This window comes from Drosophila sulfurigaster, chromosome 3 (assembly GCF_023558435.1).
Source record: "Drosophila sulfurigaster albostrigata strain 15112-1811.04 chromosome 3, ASM2355843v2, whole genome shotgun sequence".
Lineage (NCBI taxonomy): Eukaryota > Metazoa > Arthropoda > Insecta > Diptera > Drosophilidae > Drosophila > Drosophila sulfurigaster.
The window spans coordinates 10147970-10174619 of record NC_084883.1 but is presented as its reverse complement, the minus strand read 5'-3'; the positions used below and the strand labels follow the sequence as shown (position 1 = coordinate 10174619).

The following is a 26650-nucleotide window of genomic DNA, read 5'->3' as shown; positions in this document are numbered from 1 at the left end:
AAAGTGCTGTGTTAAAACTACAAAAATCTGATCAACAATTTATAGCTTCAGCTCAACTCGATTTGTCTAAAAAGAAACACTTCCGATGTAAGTTACGGCAAGCAACTTCAATTTAATACTATATAAATGTATTAATTGTTAAGAGTAGTTATGCACAAGCAAACTGAGTAGTTTTTCATTTAACATTTATACAATCTATACGCAGCAATTCAAATCGAAAGATCTCGGTTTACGTGAACTAGTTCTTCAAACAACGTGCTTCGTTGTGGATTTGCTATAAAGTAAGTTGTTTTTATTATATATGCATGTTCGTAATGGATTGTCTCGGTTAGGAATACAACATGTTAGTTGTAATCTTAACAACTGCATAGTTCTGTTAAATAACTATTTAAAATATAATTTTGCAGTTGAATCAAACAATTGTTTCATCGAACTAGTTCAGCACGTGAACTTTAACAAGGAGGCGAATTACTTGAATTATTTTGCAGAAGGTCGGTATGGTATGTTCGTATGCTCGTTTATTTAAATGCTCGTTATTTGTTATAAAAAATGATCTAAATCTTTTAGGAAGTCGCATCAGGATCCGAAGTGAAAACTCGTAGCAGGAAAGTCTTAATGCCTTAATGCATTTGAATACTACAATATTTACACAAAACACAGAAACACAAGTAGTTTAAAATGCCTCGTAGATACACCACAAAGTTACAGCTCCAGAAGCTGAATGAAACTGTTATTGCACGTAAGAGACAACAACAGAATGCCCAAAACGAGAATGCTGAGAGCTCGGAGGACGCTTCCTCCGATGGCGAAGAAAATAGATCACTGGAGGAGTCACGCAAAGCAGATCCAACGCGTCGCATAATGGAAATGTCGCGACACGATACACATCCAGCGCTCAATGAAGGATTGGGCAATAACCAAGTGCTGAACATGTTTCCGAATGCAGCGTTTACGGTGCCATTGCCACTTTATGTGGCCGATCGCACCACGCCCATTGTGGATCCGTGTTTGCAACGTCCCTACGTCCACGACGATTGGATGCGTCAATTGAGTGTGTACAAGACAAAGTATCTGAGTCAAACCCAGAAGCAAAAGCAACGTGAACGCAAACATCAGGCTAATATCTACAATACGTATTTGTTTGAGGTGGCCGAACACATTGCCACACAGGAGAATACGCATTTCCGTGATAGCTACGATTACTATTACACTGGTGGCAATCTCAATATTATGTCCTATGCAGCTGCAGGAGATGAGCCCAAGACGCTGGCATTGCATGTAACGGGCGAGAAGCTGCAGCAGTTGCATGTCTCACAGCTGGGTGAGGAGGCGGAACTGTTGCAGTCGCTGCATAGCGAGAAGATGCCGGCGACGTCCAGCGAGCTTTTTGAGCTGATGCCAGTGAAGAGTTTTCGTGTGAATCACGGCAACATGTTTCTGGCGCGTCAACTCAACGACATTGCGATCTACGAGCTGCGCAAGTTGCCGGACGTTGACGATGACAACGACGATGACTCTGATGATGACGAAGATTCGCCAAGTTACGAGTTCAATTGTCAGTGCAAATACAACAGCGAAGATGGACCGTTTATTGGCGTAGCGCAGGGCATCAATAGACCAAATGTGTTGGCCATCGCCTGCCAGGATCGCACCATACGATTCTTAGACATGGAGTCGCAACAGGACATCTCAAGGCATACGGTGTCCATTTTCAAGGGGGCCAGCACATGGGCACAGCTGCGTGCCTGGAAGGAGAATTGTTTCGTGTATGCATGCCAATCGGCGGTCATCAATGTGGATATGCGTTGTGCCAACAAGGAGATCAATCCACTGTTTGCCAGCAGCGTCTATTCGAAGCGTTGCGAGACCTTCTCGTGTTTGGCGGGCAGCGTTAATCCCCATCTGTTATATGTGGCCAGCAATCATAAGTTGCACGCCATCGATATGCGTTGTTTGGGCAAAAAGATTGCGGATCGTGCAGTCGTCACATGGACACATCAAATGTGCTATCCGCCGACGTTTATGGACACAATTGCCCAGGATGGCAGCGAATATGTGGCCATGTCGAATGCGGTGCCAGGAGATCAACGTATCTGCGAACTGAACAACGCGCTCGCACAGAACGTAACCGAGATGAGCTCACAAACATTTGCCTATGCGCCGCCCCAGCTGGAGGAGGCACTAATCGATGCCCAGCTCAAAGGCTGTAGCATCAGCATCTATGCGGACTTGGGCCAACGCTTACGAAGCGCAACGACGGGCGTGAAGTTCCATCGCTTGGAGAAGGCCAGCGATGGTGCGTTTGCCCAGCTGCTTACGGCCAACAGTGTGGGCGATGTCTTCTGTCAGCGGGTGACGCAACGAGACGAGTTGGAAATGCAACAGGAACAGCGCACGGGTTCGCACACGAATGAGGCAATCTTATACTACGCGGATTTGGTGAAGGAGCATGTGAGTCGGAAGCTGCGCTGCACTGATGTGCAGTCCATGGTCGCGTTGCGTGACATCATGAAGTCGGAACGTGATGTGGAGGAGGATAAACCCATGCCCTTTGAGGACATAGAAATTGATTATGGCTTTGAGGAAGTGTCGACTGAGGCCGAATCGGGCGATGATGATTCCAACAATGATGAGGAAAAGCAGCCCAAGGCGAAGAAGCCAACGACACCCTCACAACCCGCACCGCCACCTCCTCCGCCAGAGGAACCCAAGGTGCCCAAAAAGAAGGCCGTTAATCGTGGACCTTGGCAAAAGTCGGCGCATTATCTAAGTCAATTTGAGGATGTGATAAGTACTCGACTGCTGAGTATATGGGATATTGATGAATTCGATCTGACACGCGATGTCAACATCGATATGATTGACGAGAAGCTGAAGCGCCACAAAGATGAGACACAAGAGGTAGAAGATCCCACTGCAAGTTGGCTGCAGACGGCACCCAAGCCCGAGGAGTTGTCCGAGTTTTTCGATGAGCAAAAGACAGTTTTGGTGCCGGGCACAAATTTGCGCACACATTACGATGCCGTCTATGCGGATTATGTGGAAGTGTCCAATGAAACAACGGACATTGAGGCATTGCTGGCAACCACAAAGCCCGATGAAAACGCTTCGTTCAATGAGACTGTCAATTTTAACAAGCGACCGCATTCTACATTACGTCCGGGAGAATTTACGATAGTCGAATCGCAACCAAATCCTAGGCCAAAGCGGCAAAAAACTAAATACACTATGGGCTTTTAGAATTAGAAGTAGAAGTAGATTACTAAAATTAAGACACACGACTAATAATACTACACACAATAAACCAATTGAAATTGTACTTAGAATATTACATTTATGTGATTACAGGACTTCGAAAACGATTTTAACTCAACGCCAGCGTCTGCCCAATTTTACCAAAGAGGAAGAGAAAGTTCTTATTGCGTTGGCCAGCAAATATGAAAAAGAGATCCACTGCCAAGGATCTAATCAGAAGACTTGGCGGCTTAAGAATCTAGCGTGGCAAAAGATTGCCAATGAATTCACCAAGTGAGCTTCTATTTTCTTTGGGGCGGGAAGAGTAGCGGGGCGTTGTCTTCAAAATCTTTGCATGCTTTTAATTCTTAAATTCCCTTTAGCATTACGAATATTGACCGCATGGCTGTCAAATTGCGGGCTAAATATGAATCATTACGCAAGACAGGAAAAGTTGTGAAATCTGATAAAATGGAGTCAACGGATAATACAATTTCAATTAAACATGAAATTATAGAACCCGAAGTTTCTATAGATGACTGTATCGAGGATAATTCGGCACTTTCTCAAAGGGTTTTGCAAGTTACCCTTGAGGATCCCAGGTCTGCATTAAAAAATGAACATAAGCCAGAAGTTTCAGATGTAACAATCTCCTCGAATGTTAACAAAACTGAAACTGAACCCAAACCTGATAGCAATAACGATCACGATCCCGAGCCATTCATTCCTATACCGATTTCTATTCCCAAGTCATCAGTTACGTGCAAGAACTGTGAGGTAAGTTATCATCAATATCGCAGAGAGTTGGGAGTTATCTCTAGATTTCAGGGTACTGTTCAGTTTCTAAAAACACTACTAAACGGAAAGGATGACAACGAAAATGGCGACATTCCCAATATGGTAAACAATAATCATAGGGGTTCTATAAAAATCGATTTATTTAGCGACTCGTCTCTACTTCGCAGCCCTTAGCAGTCAGTGCTTATAGGAATAGGGAACGTCGTGCTGAAGAGAAGCATTTGGCTGAGATAACGAATCTGCAGGTGCAGCGTCAGGTTTTGGAATTGGATCTTAAAATCAAGGAGCAGATTTATAATATGAATTATAATAATATGAATCAAAGTACTTATTATAACATGTCTAATTTAAGTAAAGAGTAAAATAATTGAATAATAATAATAATTGTTTTATTAATTCAAATCTCCATTTACTATAAAAATGATCCAGTACAAAAATTCAAAAGTTTTAACCGAAGCTCTTATACTTATTCTTACTTTTCAGAACAGGGATTGTAACAATTATAATTATTAAAATATATATAAACTAAAGTTATTTTACAGTTTTATTAATTAAATCCAATAATATAGTTACCGAATATACTTTACCATCTAATTAGTTGTACGTACAAAATAAATACTTTATAAGTATACAAATAAATAAATATTGAATTTAATCACATTCTTTAGTCGTCCAATTTTGAAGATATGAACATGGCTTAGAATAATACAACACAGAGCCCCAAACAGCAATTAAGACAGCTACAGTCAAGTGTGCTCGATTGTGAGATACCCTCTACCCATTGTGAATAAATGCAAAACAGTGAAGTATTAATTTTAAATTGTACCACATTAAAATATATTATATTTGGTATGTTGATATAGTACAACATTGAAAATATACCACATAGTGCAAAATATACCAGATTGTCAGCCAATCAACTAATACCCGTAGTAAGTATGCGTTTTTGAGGATACAAGAGTATTTCTTAAATAACTTAAATAATTTTCAGAAATCAGAAAACCGATAATTATTATTATATGTACTAAAAATTACGCTTGGTATTAAATTGTATCTATTTGCGGAGGCGGAAGTGGGCGTGCAAAAATGTTAAACAAAAAACAAGTACTGTCGAAAAAAGTTATGTATGTATTATATCTATATTTTAAAGTCCTTGACATCTAGGTTGTTGACCCTATTCACCCTTTATACTATAAAGTTTATAGGATCGGAGATGCCTCCTTCAACCCGTTTTAAAAATTTCCTGGCCATAGAAAGTTATAAGATCGTTATAGCATATGGGTAGCGGGTATAAAAAGACCTTGTAATACTCTTTCTTTTTTGCTTTTATATTTAATATTTATTTTTAAATGTGGTACTCTAGACGCTTTCTAAAATTTGTATTTTATTAGCAAGTTTATAAGTGTGGATGTATATTTAGGAATGTTCTTTTGTTTTAGATCTTATTTGTTGGACAAGTTTTATATATTAAATGCATATATTAAGTGCATCTTTTTTAACGGTACACTCACCATTTTGATTGGCCATTGCGCTGATTGGTCAATTGGGTGTTCGACTTGACATCCCCATCCAGGTCGGGCTCGTAGGCAGGATTCTCGATACCCTCAATGCGTTCGACCACAAATTTGTGATCTCGACGCTTCAACGCGTATCCATGTGGACGATTTTGTATTTCTTGCAGCATTATTTTCGGGTTAGAGAGATTATAATCCGTAAAATCCGTAGACAACCGACGCGTAAAGATTTGACTAGCAACTGAAACTAATTAATTGGAGCTCACATATCTAATTGATTTGCATTAGCGATCGCATTCATTGGGGCGTAAAATGACCCAAGGGTAATACGTATTCTATTTTATTTATTTCTCTTTGTGTTTATTTTTTTTTGTGAATTCGAGGGTGCGTCGCTTAAACAATTATCTCGTAAGTATAGCAAATGTAAAAAAATAAGCTATGTACGAAAACATTTTAAATACGTTTATTTTCGAATAACATTTATATTGAATTTCTATTATTATAAATAAATAAACAATTGATGTAACAGACTCCGCCCACAAAGAGGTCAAGCGCATGCGTGCTTTTGAGGCGTGGTTTTTCCTCCTTGAGCTTAGCAACATTTCAGTGTTGCTGGCAACATGTGGCATACAGCATCCTGGTGGCTCAATCACAGCGCAGTTAACAGTTAACATTGTAGCAACGCACAAGCAGGTTGTGTGCTTCCATCTCACTTCTCATTTTAAACGTTATAATTTTTGTTTCCAATTTCGAAGAACTACTAAACAATATTTCCAATTAGTTAAATAGCACAAAATGTAAGTTAGAAAGAGTAAAACATTCATTTGCATCATATTAGCATTTGCTTTTACAACAATTAAAGTTTATTTTCTCATAGCGTCAAACATTCATTTTTAACGTGCGCCCAACATTACCTTCATTGCTGAACCGCTCCCGAGCTGCGCGAGTAACTTTGATTACGTGGACAAGTGTTTGCCTACGCGCTGCTCTCTCGCTCGCTCTCCCGTGATCTCTTTACGTTTGTGAGCTGCGTGTGTGTGTGTGTGAGTGTGCTGCGCGTGTGCTGGTGTGCTGCTCGCTGTCTAGTAAACGCCGACGCCGCCGTTAATTCCATCAGTTGTCTTGCGCACTTCGATCGTAGCAGTTGTAATCGCACGTTCGCTCTTCGCTCGCCGTGTTTACTATATCCCAGTGTGATCGATTCAGTGGAATACAAAAAAAAAAAAGAAAACAAAAGGTATAAACATACAACATACGTAAAGAGTAGAGAGTAGCTAATAAACACATCAAAATGCAACTGTTTAAACATTTTGGAGGTGCTATAGCGGAAATGGATACCAAAATGAAAGCGTGTACTTTGACTATTTGACTGGCGTGTCTTATTCATTCATATTCACATCGTGTTTTACACATCAGCGAATGCGCTACAGCAGCAACGAAGAGAGCACAAATAGTTGGGGGACGACGACGTTCCACAAAGCAAAAGCAAAACTTAACTGAACGAAACGACAAACGTGAACGTGAACGAATTTTGTACTCTCTCTCTCCCACTCTCTCGCTTGCTTTATCTCCCGGCCGGTCTCAGCCCCAGCTGCAGCAGCAGCGACATTTGCCTTTTCTTTGACTTGCTTTAGCTTGTCGTGTGGAGCTAATCACAATATTGTTTGACGCTTTTGTATAATTGTGTGTAGTGGAAAATCTTATGACGTGTACCTTACGACCAACCAAGCTTCTCTTCCTTCTTCTTTTGATCTCTTTGCTGCTTTAGTTGGAAAGTTTTCATTTCATTAACGTTTACCTGCAAATTATCATCATCGAAATGTTGTCGTCATTGTGATGGGCCAAAGTCGTGGTCGAGTTCGTACTAAACATAACGGTACTGGGGGCAGTTCAATGAACCAGGCTTCAGAAAAAAAAATCAGCTCTCGAATTCAAACAAACACAAAAAGAGACGACGACGCACAAGAGCAAAACAACAAAAACAAGGTGGCAACCACGCAACTGGTTTTGCTGTGGACGCCCCAAAAAAAGAAGCAACAACACATACAACAAAAACAAAAACCAAAAAAAAAACGTGAAAGAAAAGCTAAAGATTCAATGCGCTTGTAGATCACAAACTACATGATTCCCCATGATCTTGTGAAATTGAAGATAAATGCATTAACATCATATATCGAACTTGAAAAATATTGCTGTATTTAATTAATGAATCTCTTCAAAAGAAAATGGCACGTAATCTGCAATTATTAGATTTCTTAATTTAATATTACAAAATTAAGTGTTTTTGCTATTTTGAATTTACAAAATTAATAGCAATATTTAATTACCAATTTGTATAATCTTCTGCGATTTTCGACTCTTTAAAGATTTCTTAATTTCAATATTACAAAATTAGTTTTTTTTTGCTTTTTTGAAGCTATTTTAATTTCTAAATTAATGGCAATATTTCGTTACCAATTTTTGTAATCTTCTGCAATTTTCGACTCTTTGAGAGATTTCTTAATTTCAATATTACAAAATTATTATTATTATTATTATTATTATTTTTTTTGCTATTTTTAAGCTTTTTTAATTTCAAAATTAATAGCAAAATTTCATTAACAAATTTAATATTATAAAATTAATTTATTGCCATTTTGAATAGCAAGTTTCTCCCCCTTATAAGGAAAAATGAAATTAGCTTACAGTTTCTCATGTAAGTTGCATAATGCGTGACAAAATCATGTAACTCGACTAATAGGGTATCCGAAGAGCAGTAGTTAAATGCCCGCATAAAAAAAGGGTGAACGATAATGAAGAAGCTGCAGCCGCAAAAGATCCGAAATGTTAATGATGTTTTCACGTAATTGTGCCGTTACCAATTGTAAGGTGTCATCAGCCTCTCCTCGCTCCCTCTGATCGTCCCCACAGCGTCTATCATTAGTGAAAGTTTTTTTTTTTTTTTTGTTATTGTTGTTGCCTTAGTCATTTGTTCATATTTGAGCTTATTTATTGCAAATCATTTTCATGGAACGCTTTCTTCCGCAGCGCATAAATCTTTCAAATGGCCCATTGAAAATGACCAAGATGTCCAATTCCCCAGCTTTCATTCGCAATTCACAAAAAAAAAGCGAACAAAAAACACAAAAAAAAACACCTACACTAGAAAAAGTCCCCCTCGGTTTTTGTGAAACAATTAACGTGAAGAGTTTTCGAAAGAGACGCAGAGCCAATGATGGTCATCGTCACCTTTTGCGTTTTGCGGACATTACGCATACGCACCATAACACGGCAGTGCTTCCACACACTCACACACACACTCATTTACTCACACGTAGTGAGCTGCAATAATTTGCAATTTTGGCATTGCATAATCCTCTGCAGATGGATAAAACCTGAAATGAATTGTAGATTTGCATAATGACCAATTTTTCACTCTTTACTCGTCTTTTCTTGTTTTATTTTTGTAACTCAATTTTGCCGTTTTATTAGTTAAACTCTTGCACCTCTTTTGTAATTGGCTTTCAGTTAATAACTTTGTCGGCTTGTGTAACCTTTAATTGTAAAGAGTTTTTCCAAGTTGTCAAGAGAAAGCTTAAAGTTTAAGCGCTTAAGTTCATTAGAAGCTTTCTAATTACAATGAGCTTTGCTTAATAAAATTATTAAATTAAGCAATTTTCGAAACGATTATTCATATTTTATTTAATTACTATTAATAATAATCAAGTAATCAACTTAAAGCGTTTATTTTAATAACTTAATTTCGAATTTTCTTTTTGCAGCCATGTTGAAGTCAATTCTCGTTTTCTCCTGCCTTTTGGTGGCCTTCAGCGGCGTTCACTGCGACGATCTGAAAGTGGATGTGATCAGCACTCCCGAGATTTGTGATCAGAAAACCAAGAATGGCGATTCACTCACCATGCACTACACGGGCACCCTTCAAGCCGATGGCAAGAAATTCGATTCGAGGTAAGTTTGAAACGCATTAAATGGGGAAGTGTTGTGCACATTAAAGCTGAAAATTGACTGACCCGATATACGTACATATAGAAGTTCATATTTGCATATTGCACACATTCACACACACACACTCTCTTACACACATTCACACGTGTTCAATGGGGATTAAACATGTGTCGCATAGGCCTCGACGGCGGCTCATTGTCGTAAATTAGACGCCAGCTGATAAGCGATCTCAATTGTTGGCCAGCATTTTCCATGGTTCTCTTTTTTGGGGACTGTTGGCAGGCAAGCGCAACGCAACAATGTCCACATCAATTGTTGCAGTTGCAGCTGTTGTCACACAGCTGCTTCAGCTTCAGTTTCAGCTTCAGCTTCCTCATCAATATTAAATATTATGCATTTGATAGACAGTTGTGAAAATATTTGCAGATAACATCCATTCACACTCTTTCACGCTCTCCCGTGAGAGCGAATTTCTTTTTACGATTCTGCTTTGTGCGATATCCTTAAAGGTCTCTCATGTGCATTTCATTGTCACGAGACATCTTTAACCCTTTGAGGACCGATTTGATTTTTGAGTTTGTATTAAAAACAATGTAAAAATTAATATAATACCAAATCAGAGAACAGTTGGTTAACTCATTAAATTATAGTTACTATATATAACTACATACACATCTCACATATTTCTGGTTACGACATTTTTAACCCTTTAAGGACGGAATTAAATGGCGGTAACTGAAAAATGTTTGAGTTCGTATTAAAAAAAGAAAGAAAGCTATATTTGAGTGTGCTCGACTGTGAGATATCCATTTCCAATAAAAGCATAATCTACAAATATACCGAAAATACGCCGAAAAGTTATAAAATATACCTTTATTTTTTGTTTATCGTCATTGCAATATATTCAAAATATACTATAGAGTACAAAATATACCGGAAATGTCAGCAAAATCAACTAAGGCGTTTTTTGCCATACAAAAGTATATTACCAATTCATAGAATCAAATAAATTATAGTTAGATAAAAGTCCCATATATTTCTCTTTTCGACATCTTTAACCCTTTGAGGACCAGAAGGGGTTTAGACAAGGAAACACATGACTTCACCAAAAAAAGAGAGAACGAAAAAAATTTAAAGCATATTAAACAATATAATTGCAAGTTGGCTTTTTTATTCAAACGTGTTAAAGGTAGCTTCAGTAAACTTCTAACAACCCACTTGTATTATTACGTATTGCATAGCTCTTTAGAAGCTGCTGATTTTAATAAACGCACTTCACTCCTTCAGCCATCGACCAGCTTCAAACGAAAGCTAATTAAAGCAAAGCCCCTTCACAAAATATTAAATACCACGCTTGTCACACACACACACAGCATACACACAGTTTCCCTTAACTGAGAGTTGCTATAATAAGAATATAATCAATTCGAATGGTGTGGCAATCGCTTCATTATCAATTTCGCTCTTATCGCATGGAACGACTAAAAGCCAACAACAAACAAAAGTGACATCTAAATACATATGCATACTACAATCTATGTACATAGTCGTATGCATATGTGGACATCGTTGTCCGAGATAAGCACAAAGCATAGTTCAGCAAAGGCCTCGCAACATCCAGCCACAGAGAGAAACTGAAATCAAATGGTCTCCTAATGTGATTTATAAACACGTTGCAAATGGTAAATTGGTGACATCATTTCAGTCTCTCTTTCTTGCACGTTTCTTGATAAACTTTTGTTGACAAATTTGTTTTTAGCAATTGATTTTGGAATTGGAAAAAATAAAATCAATTTAGTTATGACCTTGCAAAGAAGTGCTGGGAAGTTAGTTATATTTAGTTGTGCAGTAGGAATTAAAACTTTCAAGAGGAATATAAAACTAGTAAGAAAGCTCGACTGTAAGATACTCGCTACCCATTTTTAATAACACAATATTCTTATATTTCTACCGCGGAAATACTAAAATATACCAAAGGCTATATATGGTATATTAATATACATAGTTCTCCACTTAATATATACCAAAGAGTACCAAAAATAACAGATTATCCGATACTATTGGAATAATATTTCGGTCAACGTTGAATATTTCTGTATAATGGTATATTTATTTTTCTCACAAATATTTATTTATATACTCTGCGATCTTTAAATTGATTTATAATATAAAATATTTTTAATTATTATTTATGATTTATATTTTCAACCATTAATTACTCATTAATGTATAAGTATGTATTAATTTAAAGTTAGAATTCCTTTATTTTTTAAATATACCAAAGAGTACAAAATATACCATATTTTCTAGTACAACAATTGAAATAGTCCTGTCAATTTCGAATATTTTTGTATATAGAAATTTTCTTTTTCTTATAAATATATAGATGTATATACTCTGCGATCTAAAAATTGATTTTTAATATAAAAGATTTCTGATTGCTATTTATTATTATTGTATTTTTAAAAGACTAAAAGCTTAAGTATGTATTCATTTAAAGTTGGAATTCGTATTTTTTTTATTTTTTAGTGTTAGCTTAATATATTTAGGGGACAACTAAAGTATATTTCCGTATGCATTTAAAGTTTGGATACTTGATTCGTCACCTTCTTTTTTCGTTAGCTAACTTAATTCCTATTGCAAATATTTTGCTACTTACACAAAAATTTAGTTGTACAGGTTCGTGCCACGTCTTTCATATCAAGTTAGTTGTTATCGTACTAGTTTAGTGCGATATATTTTTTATTTGCTTTATGCCTAATATTATTTATGCTGATTGCTTAACCAGGGTCAACAGCAAATTGAGTCTTTTGTGCCAGGAAATCGTTTTTATAATAGGATTTTAGCACATATGCTAAATAAAGCACCGTCTCTCACACACGTCTATGTTTACCTGGCTAAAACACATACACACACACACACAAAGTACTACATGGTCACAAATTATCTGAAAGTTTGTGCTGAAAGTTTGCAATTGCTGTTTAATTTAGCGTGCTGCCAACATTGGGCCAAACTTTAACCTGCATCCTTTTGCTCTCCTCTCTCTCTCCCTTGCTCTTGACTCGCAATTCTAACTCAATCAGTGCGTCAGAGGACAAGCCTCAAAGATGTCCTTCTTTGCCAACCACTTGTTGATTGTGACTGCCATGAAGTTGTTGCTTAATGTCCCCATTCTCTTGATGCTCGGTGGCTTAAATGCCTGGCCGCACTTAACCCAAGCGACGGGCACTTTGCCCCCTTCTGCTTGCTACAAGTACAGCGAAGGATGCTTTGTCAGGACGACAACCAACCAACCAACGAACCAACGAACCAACCAAACAGTCAGACAGACAGACAGCTTCTCCACAGCTTGTGTATGCAAAAATCTTTTAGCAAAAATTCGCTGCCTTAAGCGTTGACTCCTTTGGTTTTGGCTTTGGCTTTGCTTTATTTTTGTGTACGCCGGAAATTAGCTACCTCAGTGCTAAGATACACTTGCCGATTTTTTTTCATCTTCTTCTGTTATCCGCCTTGATAATTAAGCTGTTGAAAGGCTTAAGTGCAGGGCGAGCAAGGAGCGAAAGGGGTTCGCTTTGTGCATTTGACAGTCTTTAAATGGCAGCTCAATTGCCTATTGAAGTGCCATTGGCAGGCGGCTGATGATTGCCTTCTTTTTCTGGTCCTTGGATAAACACAACATTCTGCAATGAAAGTGAATGTCATGGATTCGAAAACAAGTTGCAAGGAATGTGCGACTAAAGTTTGCTCTAACGAATAATTTGGGACTTGAATGGCTTAAAGAGTTTTGCCAATTTTATTCAAGTGTTGATAATTTCAAGCGATGTGAATCTTCCTCTTTGTATACCAATCCAACCAATACAATTTGGTATGTTTTGACCTCTATGGTATATTTTGAATGTAGTACTATATCAATATACCAAATATAAGCTTTGGTATATTTTAAATATTTTTTTCGGAACATAAATTTGGAACATTTTTAAAGTGAATACCACTCTATTTTGCTTTTATTCACAATGAGTAGTGTTAATGTTATTAACAGTATAGAAATGTTTCTTATTTTAATATAATTTTTTGCAGTTCCATAAATTTAGTTTGAAAATGTTGAAAAAAGATTAAACAAATCTTTTAATTTATAATTTAAAATATATTTATACTTCATCAAAAGTAAAGATTAAAAAACCGCACATTTGAATAAATATATATTTTAAATGTCACTTCATAATATTATACATACAATTTTAAATTTGTTGATTTTAAGATAATTATGCTCTGAAATATCATTATTTAAATAGTTAAGAAATTGTGTACAATTTTAAAAACGTTTTTATTTCAATAAACGTTTTTTTTTAAGAAAAAGTTTAGTCAGCAAATCATTTGAAGACTGTCTTAGCAAAAACAATTCTTTATTTAAAGTTTTTGAAACTACAACTAAAAATTAAACTATTCTTAATTTTAAGAAACTACAAACTTTCCTGATTAAAACAGGAAATAAGAAAAGGTTAGAGGTCAGCAAATGAATTAAAGACTGTTTTCGCTTATAATTTAAGTGAGTTCTTCATATAAAATGTAAATGTTATAAATTTACCAAATTTCCTAATTTAATTAGAGAGAAAAAAGAGTATAATGAAAATAGCAAATGTTTAATTAGAGCTTGTTACTATAAAAAAGAAAAGAAGACTGTCCTAAGCACACACCCCAGCCGAGTGTAATGATTGAGTTGGTATTCAATTAGTTTTGGTTATTCGATTGAAAATAATCGTAGCGTGCAGTTTGTTGCCCTATTGCATACGTGCCTCGTTGAGCATTAAAAGGATTACAAGAACTGAATTCCTTGGCCAGTAAATTTTCGTAGCGCGCTCTTCAAGTGCAGCCACAATTAAAACGGCCCAAAGACTCTTCTGTCTGTCTTTCTATTGCTCCTGTTGCTGCCTCTGGTTGCTCAATAAGTTATTCAATAATGAGCGCGGAGCGAGTCCTGTCACGTGCCTTGCTCCTTTTATTTTCATTGTTGTGGCTTGACATTCAGCCTGACAGCAAAGAGTCCAGGAGTTACATTCGTCGTCCACCTGTCATTGCCACTTCTGCTTCGTCCGCCTCGTCACGTGCGCCCACACTTTGTCAGTTTGTTGCTCCAACTCTGGCTCCAACTCCGACTCCAACTCTGACTCCAACTCCGACTACCACTCCGACTCCATTTCCAACGACATCTAGTACTCCTATTCCTCTTTCAACCGCTGCTGCTCCTTTGACCCGTAGACCTTCATTTGGCTGCTATAAATAATGCAGACGTTCCGCTATATTCTAATCAGCCTGACGCGTAACATGAGCAGCTCCTCTTTCGCCTTATGATATATGCCCCGTTATATGTGGCAGCATTGAGCACTCTTGCCACTTCCACATGCCGCACACACCTCGGGAGACTGTTGTCATTGTGCACGAAAAATTAATTTGTTAGCTTTTGCTGTAGCAAAAAAATTTGATACCTCTTCTTAAAGTTTTCAGTCTAAAGTTAACTAACTTGAAACTTGGCATTCGTGTTAATGATAAAAATAATATTTAAAGTTCAAAGTAAATAGTTATATAACAAAAAAAAATTCATTTAATGATGTCTAGACTATCAGCATCAACATTGCAATTGAAGGTTGTAGGTCTTAATTTGTTTTGAATATTAGAGAATGCAAAGCTGAGATAAGTTAAGAGAAAACCTTTTGAAGAATTAAAATATAATTAAAATTTTCTATAAATTTGCTTTTATGCACTTATAGTAGATTACAATGCTTAATAAAATATTGCAATTGAAGGTATTAGGTTTCAGTTTGTTTTGAATATTAGAAAACGCAAAAGATGAGATAGGCTAAGAGGAAACTTTTTGAAATACATATAATCAAAATTCTACAAATTTATTTTTATTCATTTATAATAGATTGCAATTGGCTTTTTGACATTTTGAATTTAATTGAGAAAAAAATATCAAAATAAAAAAACAATTTCATTGAATAATAAGAGTCTTTATTGTGTAAACTAGAGGAACTAAATTAATTTAATAGCTTTTATTTCAAATATATCAAATTGTTTTTTTAATATATTGAATAAAATCATACTAGATGATAGCTAAAGCCGAAGCGAAAACAAAAATTGTTATTTAGTTCATAAGTTGTCATCTTGACTTGTCTAAGAATTTATTGCACATACGCAGAGTTGCACGAAAACAAATTAAAAGAGATACTTACATAATTTAAATACAGGCTTTATGTTTAGTGTTCACATTTCAAAGTTATAACATTATTTAATTTCATTGCATTAATTAAAAACAAAATAATAACAAATCCAAAAAAACGATTTCATTAAATAATAATTTAATTCTCCAGTGCTTAAAGCAAATCTCCTGCTCAATGATAAGCAAAAAGCGGCGACTATGCAATTGCTGGCTTGTTCATGATTTGTAGTCAAGGTTTCTTTGAATTTATTACGCATACGCCGTGTGGCAACTGAAGTGGCGCGAGAGGCGCAACTTCAAGTTTTGGAGCATTGCATCGCATCTTGCAGACCATTAAAATTGCAATTTGCAGCAAAAAAAACTGGCAAAGGGTACAACGGAAGCATGGCACAGCAACTACTTGCAGCATGTTGCATGAACAAATTTTTTGACAACCGGCAGACAGTCCGCCAGGCATTCCAGCCAGTTAGTTACCTTGCCTTGCCTGCCACGCCCCTCCTCTCAATCTTTCATAGTCATATCTTGCAAGTCTTTTCGTCGTTGGCATCGCATGATTTGTGTGTGGCACCAACGCTGACTGCGTCAAGTGCAATTTAATGTCCAAAAGCGGAGCGCGTAAGCACAACAAAAAAAAAATAAAAAAGAAAAAACAAAGACGAGAAAAAAGGAAAACATAACACGATATGCGGCTGCAAAGTGAAAGTTTTAGGCGCTCAGCCATTAGCCAAGTCAGACAACCTTGACTGTCACCAATTTGTTTTTTGTCTTTTGTGTAGTTTTTGCAGGCACAATTAATGCGAGCAAAACGTAAAAGGGGAAGATGCGATGGCCATGATAAAACACGGTTGATTCTGCAACAAAAAAAAACAGAAAGAAAAAAACTGAAAAGATGCGTTGTGCAGAGGGCGTCAAGTGGTCAGGCTTGAGTGGAGACCATCTACTCATCATCTCTGCCTTGGCACAATTTTCCAGAGAGAGGAAACATTTATGAGTGCTTAATCATCAGATCAGTCGAGAGCAGCTATTTAACAGTCGCATATTCATCTGTGTAACTTGCAACCAACAGGCATTAAATCTTTAGCTCATTACCACATGAAGCAATCAGCCACAAGCTTCGTACAGTGGGTTAGATAAGTTTTACATTTGCTTGCACTTAGATACTTTATAACAAGTTTACTAAATATTATGTAATGCAAATCTAATTGATCTTTTTAAATACGTTTTACTTCGCTTTCAGTTTAATGATGTTTTGCATTATTTTAATTATAAGGCAATTTGTTACAGCTACGAAAAAATAAGAGCCCTAGCACTATACCCCTATCCATAGAGTAGAATAGTATTAGAACCCTGTAATAACATATTTATGATGTCTGACAATTTGGATACAAATTGTAGAAGTTATTAAAGAAATACTTGTCTATGGTAAAAAAACGTCTACCGCATTCAAGTATTAGTTGCTTGGTCTGACAATCTGGTATATTTTGAATCCCATGGTATAAATATGGTATAATATCGATATGCCAAAACTATCCTTCGATATATTTTAATATTCTTGCGGTATATTTTTGGTATAATTTTCGTATAGGTTTTGATTGAAAATGAGTACCGGGTATCTCAGAGTACAAACCAATCTACTGTAGCCTATTTTTATTTTAAAATATATAATTTAAAATATAGTAATTTAAAAAATAATTAAAAATTGCTGTCGAATAATGCCATAGAATATCAAATAATTGAAAAACACGTTAGAATAATATTAGTAATAATATGAAATAAATCCAAATTCTACAAATATACCAAAATACTAAAATATATATGTTATATAAATATATTTGATATATTGATATACTACTACATTCAAAATATACTATAGAATACACAATATACCAGATTGTCAGTTAATATTATTCAGTCAACTTTTGTTTCAAAATTTAATAAAATAGTAGAGGCTAATTTATTCTGAACCCGATTGTATTATCGATAAGCTATGCAGGCAATACGAAATGCAAATGTTTATCCACTGTACAAAGACGTTGTTCAGACAAATAGCTAGAGAAGAGAGCGGCACTTGAATTTCTTTTAAAAAAATTGCAAATTTCTCGCCAGTTGCTGTGCAAATTCGTAGATTCGTTTAAATAATTAATGTGCTTGCTGCAAAATGCTCTTGAAATGTTTTACCAGAAGGCTGGCTGCAACAATTCTTCTTACAAGCGGCACGTGATGCTGCCGCACAGCAGTCGCATAAATTTGTGGCACAAAACTTCACCAGCTGCGAATTGTTCGCACATTGACCAGCCAGCTAGACAGCAGGGGGATAGCAGAGATTGAAGGGGGATGAAGTCAAAAGTGTTGCCAACAAAAAAAAAAGAACTGACAACTGCGCCTTGGTGCACGTTAATCGCCGGAGTCTTTGTAAGCAACTTGTCGCTTCGGGTCCGTTGAGGTTTTTGCGGTTTTTGAAGAGGACGCATATTTGATTTTATAACTTCGGACAACGACGCACATAAAACGAGGTCATCCTCCTCCCAAAACATATTCTGCTGGCAAAAAGGATTCAATTTGATTGGATTGAAAGTCGTGTGTAGTGTGGTATGATTTACCAAATATAGAGAGAGGAGGAGAAGGAGGATAAAGCATCGAGTGGGTTTGGGTTGTAAATCGGATTGGGAATCACGTAATGGGCAACGGGTATAACGGATGCTTTTCCTCCTTTTTTTGTACGCCCATTGCGCTGCATTTTAAATGCGTCGAATGCATAAAAATTCCATTGGCATTGCCTGCTGCCAACTCAACTCTGCAGCAGTTGAATGAAATCGAAACTTATTAAATATTTAGCGATGGCTTGGCTCTTGCCTCTTTGCCTCTTGGCTCCACACACACACGAAAAATGAGTTTACATTTGTTGTTTGACTTTATGATAATGCGTCGAACAACGTTGTGCATAAAAGCCAAAAAAAAAAAAAAAACGCAATTCACGCAAAAACCGCCCACAAAATCGCCAGCAAATCGCCAACTTTACCATCGCTCGTGCTGTCTTTTGCTGTTCGTCGTTTGTTGCACAAGCTCAACGCAATTTTGATCGCTTGTTTGTCCAGCTTAAAACACCTGTGCCACCAACAGCATGTTGCCACATTCAACAGATCCCCAACTGGCCCCAATCCACCAGACCGACGAATGTTCGCACAAAATCGTTGGACATCTGACCTTTTGTTTGCTTGTTGCATCATCAAAGTTTAATGCTCGGGGACAATGACGACGGATACGGACATGAAAATGGACATTTATACTCGGTTGTTGAAAGTCTGAAAACAATCAACAATCAACACATTTAAACGATTTTATTAATTTATTCAACGCATTGCGCGCTCAGGTTAAATGTTCCTTAAAGCCCTTTAATTGCTGCTTAATGGCACGTGAAAGGCTTCAGCGTCAAAAGTTGCATAATAATTGAGTTATATTCCTCAATTTGAGTTTGTTGGTGTACGATATATAATAGAGTAAAAGCTGAGGTCAATTCTTAGGGATTTGTAAAATTAAACAAATTTAGGAAATTCGTTTAAGAAGATTCTTTAATTCTAAAAGTTATTTAAGAAATATTTTTGTGTGGCAAGAAAATTCTACTGCATTCTACTCTTAGCTGCTTTGGCTATTAATCTGGTATATTTTGTACTCGATATGGTATATTTTGTACTCGATATGGTATATTTTGAATAATAATTTATCGATATACCAAATATAGTCCTTCGTATATTTTGATTTTAATTCTATATATCATTCATTATACCAAATATAGTATTTGGTATATATTCAGTGTTTTGCTGTATATTATAGTATAATTGTAGAATATGGTTTTATTAAAAATTGGTAGCTTTCTTAATTGTTCAATTTATAGATGTTAAAGAAAGTTATTCAAACCTTATAAGATAATACGTAGTATTTGTAGTTTTAGAATAAATCCTGCGATTATCTTAATTACTAGTTCGAATTAGAAATTTATGAAATTTTAGTACAAGCTACAAAATATTTTTGGAGCATTTTCTCTTTGAGTTCGATTTCGTTTTTAGAATAAATAAAGTTTAATAGATTCTGAAGTTGTTACTCAAGTTAGATTTATTTATTTATTTCTAAGAGTTTGATTTTATTTTTTACATGAAGTAAGTTTATAAGCTTCTGAAATTGCATCAACAGTTAACAAATATATTTACCTCTACGAGATCGATTTCATTTGTAAAATAAAGTTAAAAGTATTCTTAAATGGTAATACAAGTTACAAAATACGAGCTCTGATTCATTTTTAAATTAAAATTCAAAAGATTCTGAAATTGGAATACAAGTTACTAAATATATTTGTCTCTACGAGCTCTGATTCATTTCTAAAATAAAGTTCAAAAGTTTCTAAGATTGTAATATAAGTTGCAAAATATATTTAACTCCCAAATAAGTATTATATACCTGCCTTCTCAAGTGCCACCTTTTTATGGAAATGAAAATTTATCTAGGGCTTTGTTTGGCGTCATACTTATTGCCTTAAATCGCATAAATTAGCCAAATACATTGCGGGCTTCGAGGAAATCCTCCAATCACCTGTGCGTGCTGGGAACTCGCAGTGCCTGGAGAAAAAGCAAAGATATCAAATGGACTGCCAGACAGACAGACAGACATATGTGAATAGCTATAAAATTTTCACATATTACTAGAAATTCATGGAAAATAATGCAATAAAAATTCACAGCCAACAGTCGAGACGCGACTGGGGCTATGACTGTGTCTTAAAGGCCATAATCCCCAGCAAACACGAAAAAAAAACATTTACATTCACATACTTGTACTGTGAAGTGCCCTCGTCTCCCTGCTTGACATTTGTTTTCCTTTGGATACCCTCTCTTAAAGTTTAGTAAAATGGTCACGAGGATGTGAATAGAAAAGGTTTCATGAAGTTCGTTGGTATTGATGTAGACATGTTTTATAGTGCTTAAGTCAATACATTTTATAAAAACTGCTGTGCTGTGAAATATTTATAGGTGAAAATATTTAAGATTATAGACTTTTGTGTATTTTGTTAAGAAATATTTGGACTTTATACGGAAAGAAAACTTATATAACATAGAAGACAGCTCATTAGAAAAAAATTACCAAAAATTAAAGACAACTTTTGTATTAGTCCATAAGAACTGTAGACTGTGTAGTTTTTGTTGTGTAATACTTGCACTTCCAAAAATAAGAAACATTGAAGCCAACTTCTATAGTTCTTCCTATGAAATATTTGTAATATAATAATATAAAAAAAATAAATTTTATGAAAATTGTATACAAATACAGATATTATGGGTTTTATTTAGATACATTTTCACTTAAAACTGAAAAATATCTTAATAATTATAATTATTTCTAATAAATATGAATACGTTACAAGTGAGCGGGAATTTATATTACAAAAAGAAAGAAAACTCATAAATTTGATCTTAAATAAAAAGTAAACTAAAGTAAATAGGTTTATAGACTAAAAAAAGTTATACTTCAAATTTAAAATAAATAATCTGTGAATGCAAAATACGAATGTGAAGGCACAAAAATATGTCTTAGTGAAATTTTGTTTAAAAAAAAAATGACTTCATATAAATTTCGAAAATAGAGTATTTCGTCAAAAATTGAAAGCACAAAAAAATGTCTTAGTGAAATTTTGTTTAAAAAAAAATGACTTCATATAAATTTCGAACATAGAGTATTTCGTCAGAGCTCAGTTGTTTCGATTTTCTTCTTTTTTTTTGCAAGCAGACAAATATTGTAGGGTTTTTTATTTCATCAAGAGATTTGCAGCACTTGAGCAGCGAAAGCCACAACGACGATGGCGATGGCGATGAGGACGACGACACTTTGGTTACGCTCCAACTCCTTGGTGCACTTGAGGTAGCACTTTTTCGGTTGGCTGGATTATTTGGCGGGCAAAACGGCAATCCGCATGCCATCATCATGAGCCGGCACAACTTGTGACACGCAAAAACAGCAGCAGCAAACGAAACATGTAAAAATGTAAAAAAACTGTTGTGCAAAATGCCCAAGAGATGTACATAAAATATTTAACAGACGCCGCCGCGGCAGAGCTAAACAAGCGTTACTTAGAGGGGTAGACTACTGCAAAGGGGGAGGAAGGGAGAACAACTCAATGGCGGAACTTTTGTCAGCCCCAAAAGGCGCTTCCATGTGGGTGTCCTGCTGCTGTTTGTCTTGTTAATCATTTGTTTTGCTTGTTGCAATAATCTCTGAGGCGTCGCGGCCTCTGCTTCGTCGTTGGCTCATTAAAAAATGATCGTCATCAGGGGAGGGCTGAGGTGCATAGAAGTTTCAACAACATTGGAGTCTCGAAAAGTTTTCCAAACAACAGCAACAACTTGCAAGTTTCTTAGTCATGCCCAAGTGACACATTTCCAATTGCAAATTTCTTCGGAAAATTCTTTGGGGAATCCCCCAAGCAAAGGGCAAAATAAATACATTTATTATTGACTTGTAAGTCAAGCAGTAAAAATCAAAGTTCAACTTCCTAGACTACAACGCGATTCCTAAATAGATATTTTCTCTCTCTCTCTCTGGTATTTAAACATGTAAACAAATAATCAGTTCAAAGTTTAAACCTTCAAGTCTTCGGCGTACGATCTGAGCTCAAATTGCTGTAAATAATTTTGAACTTTGTTTACAACCAGCAGTTAAGGAAACTAATTGCATACAAAGATTAGAACTGGTTTTAAAATAGTTTAAATACTTGTCAAGTCAACAAGTTAAATATATATAATATAAAAAAAAATGTTTCTGCAATTAAAATTAATGGAAAGCACCATTATAATACTTTAGTAATTGTTACAACAAGTTAATTAATATTAAATTCAATCAGTAAGAAAGCTAATCAAAGCAAATAGGTTTTAAAAATATACCAAATTAATACACTACAAAATGCTAAAAATATACCAAAGGTTATGTTTGGTATATTGATATCACACTTTATTCAAAATATACTATAGTGTACAAAATATACCAGATTGTTAGCCAAGGCAACTAAGAGCTGATTGTTATATTATAACTTCTGCAATTTTGATCTGATGATTTTCAGGAATCATAATAAAACAGCGGGTATAAAAATAAGCTCATTAAAACGCAAAATTTGATTTATAATATATAATATTTTTTCAATTTTAAAATATCCTTTTTAAATACCAAAATATGTCATTTCAAAATTCTTAAAAATAAGTATAAAAGTGTACATCGGAAACTTTTCATTGAAAAACAAAATCTTGTATCTGAAAACAGAAAAACTGTGTAAAAGTTTCACATATCTTTAAACTAATTTTATAATATTTCTTTTCTTGTTATGTGCTTTGAGCTTATCACATGATTTTAAAAACAATCTGTTTCCTAAGTGTCATTTTTATCGCAAACTTTATGTTTCTTCATAATAGAAAACTGGAGAGTTCTCCAGCAGCCAGTTCTTATGATTTCTCCCTTATTTCCCTATCTATCACAAGCAAGCAAATTCATATGATTTCTCCCTTCTCCCCCATCTATCACTCAGTTGCGTTTTTAATGTTCCAATTTGAAGCTCATTCATGTGGGTTAACGCACTCGTAAAGCCTATAATAATCATCAAATGATGTGCCTACTTTTCATTGCAACTGTGCCACATCATACATCATATTCAAGCCGCAACAACTCGCAACTCGACGGGGTTTCATGCATACCTGAACAGCTGTTTATGGCCAAGTTGGAGGCAGGAGTTGGATCACATCCACTCTCCCTTCTGAACCCATTCCTCCAAGGGGGGAAGCACATATGTCATCTCTATATTGGCGCGTAACAAATTAAAGTAATTCGCTTAACTTAAGCATCGCAGGGAACAGGGCCATCAAACAAATAATTTCGCGAACTTTTTTTTTTACAGCATGCCCCTTGTACACGTTACATCGACGAAAAAAAAACTCATCCCTCAGGTCTCAGACAACTCCTCGTTTCATTTTTAAGCAGACATAAAAAAATGATGTATTGTTTTAAAATGTTTTTGTTTATTTTTTCTCTCTCCGTTGTTGTTGTGGCTTGTCTCTTGATTATGTGCAAAGTGCAGCGCCAGTTGACGTTTATTCTCTACGTATCTATGTGTGTGTGTGTGTGTGATAAATGTGTTGCTGTGTGTAAAAGTGTGTGTGTGTGTGCGCATTCTGCACTTGAAACTTTGCGACTAACAAGCGTCGAACAATTTGCCACCAATTCGCAACTTCTAACTCATGCGATTTTTTGTTCTATTTTTTGCAGCTTCGACCGCGACCAGCCCTTCACATTCCAATTGGGCGCCGGACAGGTGAGTTAAATGGTCCAGTTGGACATTTCCAAAAAGCCTAAAGTGATAAAAGAACATTTAAAGCATGTTTGAAACATTTAAAGAAGTTGTCATAAAGTTTATAAAAAACAATGTATTTTTTAAAAAGAAAATTAAATTTTACAAAAATATTCATAAATTAGACATTTATTGTCCTCTTCAAAATATATCCAAATAATTTAATATGACTTATATAGAGTCTATTTTAAATTACCCATTGGGGAGGAAGGGTATTTCCTGCAGAAAATGTATAATTTAAAAGTAAATGTAAACATTGAGTTATCAACAATATAGAAATTGTTGATTTATTTGAAAATAAATACATTAAACTGTTGTAACTAAATTTTGTCTCAAAGTTGCGTTTATATTAGTATTTTGCAATTTTAAACGCATAAATCGCAAGCACTGCTATTTCAAAGTTCACAGCTGTATATTCTTTCTCTGCGTCAACTGTCGAGACGATATATAGTAGTATATATCGTAGTATATATATAGTAGTAGTAGACATGTCCGTCTGTCTGTCCGCCCATATTAACACCTAGATCTCAGACTAGAAGAGATACAGATATAATTTTTAATTTTATAATTTTCGACAGCGCTTGTAAATTATGCACACAGATGATATTTGTTTCAAGTTTACACTCGCAAATCGAAAAAAAACGAATAGCAAGTGTAATTTTAAAGCTATATTCGTGATTTTTGTGACACACAATAATAATAAAAATAATACAGTATTTATGATTCCTAAAAATTTTATAAAGTTTTATTTTTGCATTATATTTAAAGAATATGGTTTTAGGATGATTTGCCTATTTTAATATAAAAAAAATACTTTTAAAATACCACTTTTTTTTAGAAAAAAAAGGAAAATTTCTGTAATTTTGTTTGTATCTTAACAATTTTAAGTTTAAAATAAATACATACTTTTAAGAGGAAAATGCTTTTAATAAAACAAAACCCAATGAAATCAAATATTACATATATTTCCAATCGAACCTTAAAAATTAAAGATAATATTTATATCAGGAATAGAATTTTAGAGACTATAATGTTAACAACATTCTATCTGGCTGAAGATCAATATTAAATTTAATTAATAATTTGATAAATATGAACGATGCTTAAAGATTTTCATTATATGAAGTTTAAAGACTGAACTGAGTGATATATTAATATTTTATGCAATTTTTATCACAGGTCATCAAAGGCTGGGACCAAGGTCTGCTGAACATGTGCGTGGGTAAGTTTAACATAGTCTCAAGGTGCTTCAATAATAATCTAATCAATATTGATTCCCCTGAATAGGTGAGAAGCGTAAGCTGACCATTCCTCCTCAGTTGGGCTATGGCGATCAGGGTGCTGGCAATGTGATTCCCCCCAAGGCAACGCTCGTCTTCGAGGTGGAGCTGATCAACATTGGCAATGCGCCAGCTACCACAAATGTGTTCAAAGAGATCGATGAGAACGCTGACAAGCAGCTGAGCCGCGAAGAGGTAATCGTCTATGTATGGATCGCACTTTTATCATTATATGTATTCCCTCTACACTCTCTATATGTGATATATCCGTGGGTCTCGGTTTGTAGTACTAACACAAAAACAATTCTTCATTAATCATTTCCATTTAATTGAGCTCTACTTAAACTTTTACTACTTTTCTTCTTTAATTTGTATATCTTATATAGGTCAGTGAGTATCTGAAGAAGCAGATGACCGCTGTTGAGGGTCAGGATTCGGATGAGCTTAAGAATATGCTGCAGGAGAACGACAAGCTGGTCGAGGAGATCTTCCAGCATGAGGACAAGGACAAGAACGGTTTCATCTCGCACGACGAGTTCTCCGGTCCAAAACACGACGAGCTGTAATTGCTTGGGGGCTAGGACAAGTGCTTAAGTTATATTTATCTATAACTATCTTATGTATAAATACAATAAACAATAACAACAACAACAGTAACAAGCAACATCAGCAACAACAACATCGACAGACAAATAATATCAGCAACAAAAACATATTCCAAAATCGAGTGGACTGAGATTAGCTTTCAATATCATTCATATTTGTATATATGCTCTCTCGTACATCAATACATACCATATATATATATCAAGTATCTATCAACTATATGCAGACACACTCCATATATATAGTAGTATATGTCCACAACAAAAAAAAGAAATGTTAACTCTTCCATTTCCACAATAGAAATCGGTTCTGTCTCGCTCAATAAAATTCCCTTCTAGGCGTAGTTAAAATTGTGTGTGACGAAGGGTAGAATATGTGTTATATCTTTTTTATATACATTTATAGGTTGTTATAATCAAGTTTGTAACTTATTTGTGTTGTGTCTGCCAACTGAAACATTTTTTGTCAAATTTGTGAACAAGTGTGCAACAGTAAAATGAATAAACAATTATCACAATAATTTAATAAATGACAAATGTGTTTTTTCTTTTGCGGGGAAAATTGGGGGAGGAATGTATTAGAAACAGAAAATACTGTTATTATATGAAGTAGTTAAATGATATTTATAATTGAGCTCTTAAGAACTCGATACCTAAATAGGAAGAAATTTGAAGAAAAG

General features: G+C 35.2%; 3 protein-coding genes across 6 annotated transcripts; 2 read left to right on the top strand and 1 right to left on the bottom strand.

Annotated features, from left to right (window-relative positions):
- The first annotated feature begins 115 nt into the window (after positions 1-115).
- Positions 116-3320, top strand: LOC133845940 (uncharacterized). 3 transcript variants are annotated; one of them, XM_062280606.1, is made up of 3 exons: positions 116-281; positions 408-491; positions 568-3320. In XM_062280606.1, the coding sequence occupies exon 3, from the start codon at positions 679-681 to the stop codon at positions 3238-3240; it is 2562 nt and encodes an 853-aa protein (XP_062136590.1). In that variant the 5' UTR covers positions 116-281; positions 408-491; positions 568-678; the 3' UTR covers positions 3241-3320. The 3 variants fall into 3 exon arrangements, with proteins under 3 accessions (XP_062136590.1, XP_062136588.1, XP_062136589.1); XM_062280604.1 differs by having other exon boundaries at positions 408-500; XM_062280605.1 differs by having other exon boundaries at positions 408-504.
- A 1897-nt stretch (positions 3321-5217) lies between these two features.
- On the bottom strand, positions 5218-6002 carry LOC133845505 (uncharacterized). Its single transcript, XM_062279976.1, has 2 exons — positions 5544-6002; positions 5218-5275 (listed from the first exon to the last, which is right to left on the bottom strand). The coding sequence occupies exons 1-2, from the start codon at positions 5714-5716 to the stop codon at positions 5218-5220; spliced, it is 231 nt and encodes a 76-aa protein (XP_062135960.1). The 5' UTR covers positions 5717-6002.
- Positions 6003-6469: 467 nt separating this feature from the next.
- On the top strand, positions 6470-26500 carry LOC133843039 (uncharacterized). 2 transcript variants are annotated; one of them, XM_062276393.1, is made up of 6 exons: positions 6470-6783; positions 9308-9494; positions 24004-24049; positions 25265-25307; positions 25373-25572; positions 25752-26500. In XM_062276393.1, the coding sequence occupies exons 2-6, from the start codon at positions 9310-9312 to the stop codon at positions 25929-25931; spliced, it is 654 nt and encodes a 217-aa protein (XP_062132377.1). In that variant the 5' UTR covers positions 6470-6783; positions 9308-9309; the 3' UTR covers positions 25932-26500. The 2 variants fall into 2 exon arrangements, with proteins under 2 accessions (XP_062132377.1, XP_062132378.1); XM_062276394.1 differs by having other exon boundaries at positions 6486-6783; positions 25373-25560.
- The last annotated feature ends 150 nt before the right edge of the window (positions 26501-26650 follow it).

Coding starts and splice junctions, on each gene's coding strand:
- LOC133845940 (XM_062280606.1), top strand. CDS start 679: ATGCCTCGTAGATACACCACAAAGTTACAGCTCCAGAAGCTGAATGAA.
- LOC133845505 (XM_062279976.1), bottom strand. CDS start 5,716: ATGCTGCAAGAAATACAAAATCGTCCACATGGATACGCGTTGAAGCGT. Junction 5,276..5,543: donor CGCAATGGCCAATCAAAATG/GTGAGTGTACCG, acceptor TTCTATGGCCAG/GAAATTTTTAAAACGGGTTG.
- LOC133843039 (XM_062276393.1), top strand. CDS start 9,310: ATGTTGAAGTCAATTCTCGTTTTCTCCTGCCTTTTGGTGGCCTTCAGC. Junction 25,308..25,372: donor TCTGCTGAACATGTGCGTGG/GTAAGTTTAACA, acceptor TCCCCTGAATAG/GTGAGAAGCGTAAGCTGACC. Junction 25,573..25,751: donor GCGAAGAGGTAATCGTCTAT/GTATGGATCGCA, acceptor TATCTTATATAG/GTCAGTGAGTATCTGAAGAA.